The sequence below is a fragment of the Metopolophium dirhodum genome, chromosome 7, assembly GCF_019925205.1.
Source record: "Metopolophium dirhodum isolate CAU chromosome 7, ASM1992520v1, whole genome shotgun sequence".
Taxonomy (NCBI): domain Eukaryota; kingdom Metazoa; phylum Arthropoda; class Insecta; order Hemiptera; family Aphididae; genus Metopolophium; species Metopolophium dirhodum.
The window spans coordinates 22,807,172-22,816,849 of NC_083566.1; the positions used below are offsets into that span (position 1 = coordinate 22,807,172).

Consider the following 9,678-nt stretch of genomic DNA (forward strand, 5'->3'; position numbering starts at 1 on the left):
GTTTGTATCAACTCGTATGACATCAAGTAACACAATGGCAAAACCTGGATAAAATACTAATAAACAATTATGTGAGTAAAAATGTTTAATTAATAATTGATTTATAAGAAGCATATTTTTATACAGTTTTAATAATTCCGATGCACCACATTATAGTTTATACACACAATACAGAATACAACACAATCTAAGATTTTAAAATACATTTATTAGTTATGGAATTTATAACAACTATAAATGCACATAACAATCACTTATTTTAAACTACTCAAATATTTAAAATGTCGTTTTAAAAACAAAGAAGTTACCATAACTTTATGTGGTTTAATAATTTTCAATATAATGTTACTGTGTATCTGATAAGCAGTATTGTTTAATTGCAGGTTCCTACTTTGCACTACTAACAGGACCGAAAATCGACCACGATCCGCAGGTGTCAAATGCATCGTGATGATATTGACGATCATTATCGTTACTATCATGGCGGTCACGTTCCTGTGCACACATTATACGTCCGGTCGGTCAGTGGCAGAGAATCCGGAATCGACGCTTACTCATCGTCACACGGCTCACTCCGGAAATGACAGAAACGGCCTTTCTGAAAAATCGACTGCAACCGTCATCAATCTAGACGTGTCGGATACGTCTGCTGGTCGTGACCAACGACGAATTGCACCGACCGAGTTCGTGTCGGACTCAACAAGCGACCAACGAGTGACAAACTTCCGTTCGGCCAAACAGCCCTGGACCGGTGAATTCGGGAACCGAGTTTGGTCGTCGGTAAGACGGGGTAGGTTGAATGACAAAACAAATCCTTACCCGGCCGATCGCGATCGAGAACACGTATCCGAAGAGTCGTGGCACATCAACAGGTTAATATTATTACATTTATATATTGCAAGTAATGGTAATTACATATGATTTTCCGTTACGACGCAGTGTTTGATATTGTACATTGTAAACTTTTGTTTAAATTGTTCGTTGAATTTTTCAACAGTCGATCAAATCGCCACAATCACCAGAACACGAAGTCTGACGAATGGGCTGGCCGTCACGTTACAAATGACATGCCTTATAGTTTGCACCACAATGATGCATTCAAACATACTGATACTGATCTGAATAGCGGGATCGGGTTAAGACCACATTATTCAATTGATAATGAGGCTTACTATGGATCAATCGCAGAGAACCCATCGACTATGCATTACCGACCATTCCTGAGACCACCTTCAATTTATCCAGTCCTGGGTCCTCAAACAAAGATATCAATATCAAAAAAGGAAAAGTTCGATTGGCATACTATCGGCTTATTGACACTCATTAAAGCCGGATTGATCAAACTGAATTTATTTGGAATCCTAAAGATCTTGTTCTTACTTCTGTTCAAGTTGAAATTATTTCTGATAGCAATATTCGTCAAATTTCTTTTGCTTTTAAAATCGTCGAAGCTCTTTAAAACCCTGTTTTTACCACTGTTAATATTACCATTATTTCTAATACTTATGACCCTTATTTTGCCAATTATTATGAGTGCAATGTATTTGCTTCCGGGACAATCACTCAATATGATGTCTCCAGCTCCTACATCATCATTATCAAATCTACTGAGTAGTTTACTATCAAATCTTCCAGGTATACCAGCTCGACCAGGTTTGACAAGGAGTTTTACGAGTGGTAAATTTCTAAATACTCCGAAAAATATACTAGATGGTCGATATAGTACTTTTAGATTTAATGATTTAAGTTTTCATAATAAGCATGATTCAGAGCCTTTAATCGATACTGCCTTGAATATATTTAAAAAGTTTTTAGATTCAGAAAAATGCGTGGATAGAATAGCATGTCAAATGGCTGCAGTTGGAAAGGCAGGTATAATGCCCAAGTGGATTAATAGGTAAGGCCCTAACACAGATTAATAAATTTACCAGCCATGTTACTTAAAGATTTAATTATAACATACCTACACCTTATATAGAAAACAATTTTTTTTGTAAGTACCTACTTCAGTAAAAATATAAAAACCATCGGGTTTTTTTTAGATTTATTGTGGCTGATCTTCAATCAAATAATTGCAATCAAATATACTCGGTTATATTCTTAAATAAAACATATAAAAGAATTACTTATATAATTTAGCAAAATATAAAAAAAAAAAATATTGTTTAAAAAATTAAAAATGTAATATGCACGCTAATAACCATTGCCGTTGAAACATTTTGTTTAAAAAATAAAATAAAATATATTATGTACTTAATTGAATTACATTAATCATCAGCTAAACATAATATATATAATATGTATATTTTAGGTTACTGAATAGTATATTATCAATGTTTATTGCTATCAAAAAAGGAAAAACATCTGTTACGCCGTATGATGATGTGAATAGTGACATTCCTATACATTTCTCGGCACCTGATAGTTAGACCACATGGTGCATGGAACGTTATGACTGCAATAGAACAATAATATCGAATACGACAGAAACAGCGCTATAATAAATTAAATATATTAAATAGTGTATTATTTTGATTGATTAATACAATGGCTTGCATTTATTGTACAACTTAGGGGAACTAGAGTAATATTATTATAACATGTTTATGCTGTAATTATAAATATTTGTACATTGTAAATCGATGTTTTAAATTTGAATGTGAAATTATAGTTGCTTATATAATATAATATGAATAACAATATATAATATTAATATACCATAATATATAATATATTATTACGTATGTATTTACTGTTCACATACATAAACTTGAAGGCTGAAAAGTTCATAGAAATATTGTTTGATTTATAAAATAACAATATTTTAACTAATTTTATAAAATTATTCTTACAATTTGAAAACAATTGTAAAAAGTAGGACAGCGCATTTCGGTGGTGGATGTTTGTCCATCGTCCCTTCGGGCCTCGGACAGGATAGTGTAATTTTACTGTATTCGATTTGAATGCAATGAATGCTTCGATAAAAAACGATTCTGAGCGGACGAGGGAATCTTTTTTATTTAATTTTATTCGTTTCTTTGGTGATAAACAAAGCGTTTTAAGAACAGCTTAAGAACGATTTATATAAATAGGTAATTTATATAATTATAATTAGGAAATATCATAAAAATGAAAACAAAATATAAAAGAAAAGAAAAAGCTCATAAGTCGCTCAAATGTTTTGAAAATTGTCCATGTCTAATTATGGATAATATAAGTAAACAACCCAAATTTCAAGTTTTTACGAATGTTTTTAACCGAATTACAACAAATAACTCCCAAAATTAAAATTTTCCTAACTTTAAACCTTAAGGAACAAAATCCAAAATACGACAAAAAATATCTCTTGTCATTTTTCATTCGAAACAATATTTCAGGTAGAAAACGTCGTCCGTAATTATTTAATATTATAAAATCGTGAAATCGTACGTGCTTTTTCCTTTAACCACTTTTATTTCGAGTAGGGTTTCGAAAATCGAAAAATAACCTCTTCAAAGTACCAGCTCAAGAACATTGCCTTTCAGAAAAGATGCTATACTTGATACTTTTGAGCAAGTTGAAAGGGAGAAAAAGTATTTAAAGAATAAAAAAGAAATAAACATCATTATAAAACCATTACATTCCTCGATCCGCTCAGAATCTAAAATAGAAACTAAAACATTCTTCACTTCATTGAGAATCTAAAAAATAAACCAAAATAAAATAATATATCAACATTCTGAATACCCACATTAAAACCGGTCAATTTTTAACGAGTTATATGGATTGACGTTAGTGAGCTATTATAGTATACGTGTGTAGATCCAGGCATAGCATAATTTAATGGAGTTTAATTAAAATTGACCGTAAATACCAATATTCCAAAAGTTATATTCGTTATTAATTAACATAATATAATGTGTCAGTAGTTATATACTTAGTAGTATTCATCATTTGAACATAATTAATTAAGATTTGTGTTTTCTGTTTTGCTAAATGTATAGGTACTGAAATTGCACTCAGAAAATATTATACAGTTTAATTTTTTATGATTTCATCCCATTGATTTACTATCTTATTGTTTCCTTAAAGTTAATGACGAATTTCTTAATTTCGAACATAACATAGGTAATCAATTTAAAAATATTTTCTTTAATTTAACAATAAAAATGTATCATACATTTTTAACGAATCCATTGATTCTACCATTCATTTTAATAATACTAATAATAGTATAGTAATGTTTAATAATGTCTTAGAAACTATTAGAAATATCATATTTCGGACGTATAATTCTAACCATAAATTAACAAAAATTGTATTTAAATTGTCAAAAAAAACTATACAAAATCACACAATATTATATTAAATACATTGCATTAAATTTTCACATCAATGCTATTTTTTTTATAATCAATATTAATGGATATCCACGGTGGAAATTATTAGTCAACCAACAATTTTCATCGATTTCAGTAAAATAAACTTTAGTATAGGTATATATTTTATACTAGTAGTTTTGGCTGTATATTGTTATTTTAATTAGTTACTACTATTGATCTTATAATAGTATATTATCACTTACACGTACATAATAATAAAACAATATATGCCTATAATATAGGTACCTATAATTATATATTTTAATATATATAATATATAGATTTTAATATATTTGAATACTGTATATGAATGGAACTATCGCAGAACTGTACTATGACAAGAAAAATAATAACCCTACTTAAATTGTATTATTATTACCTATATAATATCATGTATGTACAATATAATTACATAAGTTATATTTATATATTATAGTTAAACACCCAAACTGGATTTTTTTCATACATGTATGTTTGAAGGGTATCTATCCTTCTTTAAAAAACAAAATCAATCGGACATAATATAATATGTATATTGTATATTTATGTTGTAAAATCGTTAATGCGTGGGCTGAGAACTAAAAAGTGTTTATTAACAATAGTGTTAAAACCAAAAAGTTTTATTTAAAAGATAAAAAAAAATAGTGATAACCAAAAAGTACTATCTCATATTAATTGTATCAACCATACAATAATAATAATATGATAGCACAATATGATTATTGATTAACTATTGTACATTTATCTATTATCAACCAAACAAAGTTTTCTATAAACAATTTGTAAGTTATAAATTAGATTAGATAGGCAGAATACATTTTAGAGAAAGAGAGGGTGGGTGGTTATGAAAATCAAAACCAAATAACTTTAATGTTTAATTGTTTAAATAAATAATTATTCATAAGCTTACATAATCTGAGAACAATTTGCGGATGGGGGGAGGTGGTTGTTGAATCAATAACTTTCTCACAGGTACAGACGGTACAGTATTGTAAATATGTATCTATTTAAGCGAAGAGCCAATGCCATAATATTATTTATTATTTTGAGGTTGGTGATGACGTCTTAGTAAATACATTTATTTAATTCAGAACGAAAAAGTTTTGATTAAGTGAAAAAAAAATATATTGACCACCAAATAAAGGTTCTATCTGAAGAATTTTTTTAAATTTATAGGCTATGATTAAAAAAAACCAATTGCTAGTATTAACACAAAACAACTTTGTACATTTTTAGATATGCCAATCATTAAAAAGATTACAAAGACAGTTTCAATTTGAAAATTGTTTAAAATGGTTCTCCTGAACAATTTTATATTTTAAGATAACACCTTTTGGTTCTAATTCCACGTATTTATTATGACGTGCCTGGCAGTTTTTCCCTTTCAAAAATAAATTACAATTTAAAAATTATTAATATCAAAGATTAATAATAACTACGATGGAAATCCGTTTCAGCATATTAGGTATTCAAAATATTTGTTTAATACAAAGTCAAATAAATGTGGTAAATCGTACCAACAACTAAGAGTTATTTCAATGTAATAAGACTCTGTACATTATAATAGATGGACCATCTATCACCCGGAATTTCACGGCGACAAATTAATCCGAGAAAAGCAATACACGGTGGGTAGTAATAATAAGTAACCTTTTTTTCTTAAGTGAACTAATCGCAAGCAAAAATAAACAAATATATTTTGGTTATGAATTTAATGTTAATAGCGGGTAAGCCACCCTAAAATAATTTATTCAAACCTTCTTTTAATCGTAAAAATCGGTCGAGTATATTTTGATTCTATATAAGTCTCAATAATAATAGTCCTAGACATATATGTGGCCTATATATGGATTAAAAAACGTAGCCAGAAACCTTCGCCAAGTCTCAAGCAGTGGCGCCGAAGTCCAAAATTTTACCTATGACATTAGACACCTTCATATAAAATGTTGACACCCACCTTTTTCTTATAATTATTACCTTACCATACACTAAGTATAGTTTTTATGTTTCATAAAATAACTATAGAATGACAAAGGTGACCCACTATCTACTAAAATCACCTATGACAATTATCATAGGTAAATATATACTTTGTCACCACTAGTCTCGAGGAATCTAACGGTATAACTTTTATTGAAAATACCCCAGTAGTTTTTGAGTCTATAGGGGATAGAAAAAAAAATAAACATTGCTTTTTATATATTAGATTTGAAAACCGTATTAAATTAAAATAATAAACTGTCATTTCCTATTGTGATAAGCTGTAAATATAATGACTTCGAACCATTTATTGATTATACACATATTGTAACATTGGTTTCGGTAAAACATCATTATTCATTAGTTATGGTAGGTACTAATAATATTATTTTAGGGTGTTGATTTTTAAAAATACAGAAATGTGTTTAATACAGTAACACAACAGTCACACAATACACTACCTAAATAAATGTTATATTTTTTTTTGCCATTTATTTGATGTTATGTGAGAAGAAAATACAACAATTTTCATTTTAATTTTAAGAGTAATTTATCAACCTTCAGCAATATATTTGAACTGAACACTATAAGCTGGCAGACTATAAAAAAATATACACTACAAACAAATAGAGTCATTTGATTGATGAACTTATTTATCAATATCTAATGTGAGTATTGTTTGTGTTATTTTACTATTTGTGATCGTGATGTATATATTTAAACTTTAAGTAATAATAAATTGATTGCATATTATATACAATGACTAAAATATGAAGAATTTTATCAATTATTTGTAAACATACACTTGGAGATACTTTACTGCTGTATGACGGACAATGGTGCACCATAAAAATATCCCAAGTTAAAAATATTTCCGTTAAAAACATCCCCCTTAATATTATTCCTATTTCTTCATAATATAATCCCATTGATTATATATTATTTTGTACTAGAAATCAGAGAGTAAAAATGTTTTCAGTGTAGGCACTTTAAGTTATAGTTTTATTAGGTATCAAATTATTATTATACAAACATTTCCTTAAAATCTAATTTTTAATTAGGTATGGATTAATATATACCTACATTTCAAACTGTGTATTTTGAATTAGAAAATATAAACATTAATTTGTTATAATACCTATACTATCGGTAGTTATTTGTATTTAAAACTACAGGGTTACCGATCAGGTATGTTTAAAAGTTTTTCTTAGGTTGAATGCTTCCGAACAATATATTATTTTGAATTATAATGATCGGAGAACTCGCGCTTTGTTGTATATAAATATAAAATAGTATAGGTATTAGGTAACGCGAGTACCTTATAAATATTAACTATAGAAAATCAATACATTTTATGTATCACTTAAAATGGTGATGATAAACACAAAAAATTAAACATAAGAAAAACAGAACATTGTAAAACCTAAACAATAAGCATTCGTCTCCGCTCAGAATCTTAAATAATAATAAATATAAAAATGTACCTGCATTATAAATTGTATTGATAGGAATATCGATAAAAATAATATTTAATATATATATTTCTATTAGTAATATTGTGGTTTGTATAAACGTTTCATTATTATACGAAAACCAATTTTTTCAGGGCCGAGAACGATCTACGACGAACTGTCGCTAAGATGATAATTATTGTTATGTTAATTGTCTGCGTGATTGTTGCCGTGACGATCCTTTGCGTCATTCGGTCTCCGAAAAATCATTCACCCGCTGAAGACCTACGGCTTTTGACGGTCAACAGTGGATCCCCATCCATGGGCGACACAATCCATGAAGGTCGTTTCAAAGTTAGACGGTCGAAAGTTTCCGGTACCACATGGACACCGGCGATCGATAGGTACAATATGAGATACGAAATGTATGTTAAATCTAGGAATCAAATTAAGACCAACACGTCATTATTTATTGAGTCTAGACATTGAACAAGCAAGAGTAAATGTTTAAGTAAAATCTATAAAATTTAATTAACCTATACCCAAGTATCCAACTTTTTAATGCACTCCAACCTAGGTCACTGCGTAGTCGTAATTAATTATATCGTTGTGTTTTTTAATCTGTAAAATGTAATACATTAATGCATATATCTCTGGACATTGATTACAATTTAACAATGTAATGTTATTTATATTTTATGTTTACTTTACAATGATGATCTTATTAGATGTTCATCGTAATTTTTACCGTGTCTATTATTATGATTGTATTGTGTGCACTGTATACACATCAACAATGCATTATTTTCATTGTAAATTCATTATAAATGTATTTGTTAACAGACCTATAAATCGCTACGATTACTCCAATATGGAGACTAATAAATTGGTGGCAAATCAATATGGGTCGAATAGCTATCGAGATTCGTACGACTCCACGTATAACGTTGGTGCCTACGGTGGATTTAAACAAGATGATGGTAAGGTTATTGGTATTCCAGGATCAACTATCACTAATGGTCCTGGATTTGGAGTGAACTATTCGCCTGCTTATGGTCCTTACAACTGGCCGATAGAGAACACACCTATCATTGATCATCATAAATTGACATCGCACCTACCGACACCGATTACAAATATTCCTACACCAGTAAGCATTACTCCAGACACACACCAGAGCCAGATTCCGCAGAATAAAATAGTGATACCGATACCAAATGACTTTTTAATCGATTGGCGTAAAATCGGTATAATAGCACTTAGTAAATTGGTGCTTGTCAAGATAAAAGCGTTTTCTGTTATAAAAATATTATTATTTCTAATGTTTAAACTCAAATTTATCATGGTAATAATATCTGCGTTCAAGTTTATATTACTTTTGAAATTTATGAAATTCTTCAAGGTCTTATTACCATTATTCCTTTTACCACTGTTTGTTTCTGTGCTGCTCTCTCCCTTATTTTTTATTTTGATATATTCTATTCCGGAACGCATAGTCCAATTGTTAAGGATGCCAATGGGCGCACCAACAACTCCAGCGGCCATGCCTGCGCCTGTCTCCGCACCAAGTGTCTTACCACCGAGTCGACCAAATGTACCAGCACCAAGTAACCCAGCACCAAGTAATCCAGCACCAAGTCCACCAGCACCAAATCCACCAGCTCCTCCAATAAGTGAGTCAGAATTCTTAACGACAAATCGATAATAAACAATACCACCAAGTTGAGTATATTAATACTAATATACTGGATTTCAGATAATTTAATCGATCCCTTCAATGTACTTGGATGACTAACTTGAATTCAATCGAGTTATTAGATCCAACCTCAGTTGTCTTTCAACATTTTTAAGATTCAGATAAATATTTGTAAAGAATAATTTGTCTT

General features: G+C 29.5%; 1 protein-coding gene across 1 annotated transcript; it reads left to right on the forward strand.

The window, feature by feature from the left end:
* Positions 1-2,557, forward strand: LOC132949768 (uncharacterized). The gene is made up of 4 exons (XM_061020836.1): positions 1-71; positions 384-872; positions 998-1,897; positions 2,312-2,557. Coding segments are annotated over exons 1-4 (1,509 nt in total). The 5' UTR covers positions 1-69; the 3' UTR covers positions 2,430-2,557.
* The last annotated feature ends 7,121 nt before the right edge of the window (positions 2,558-9,678 follow it).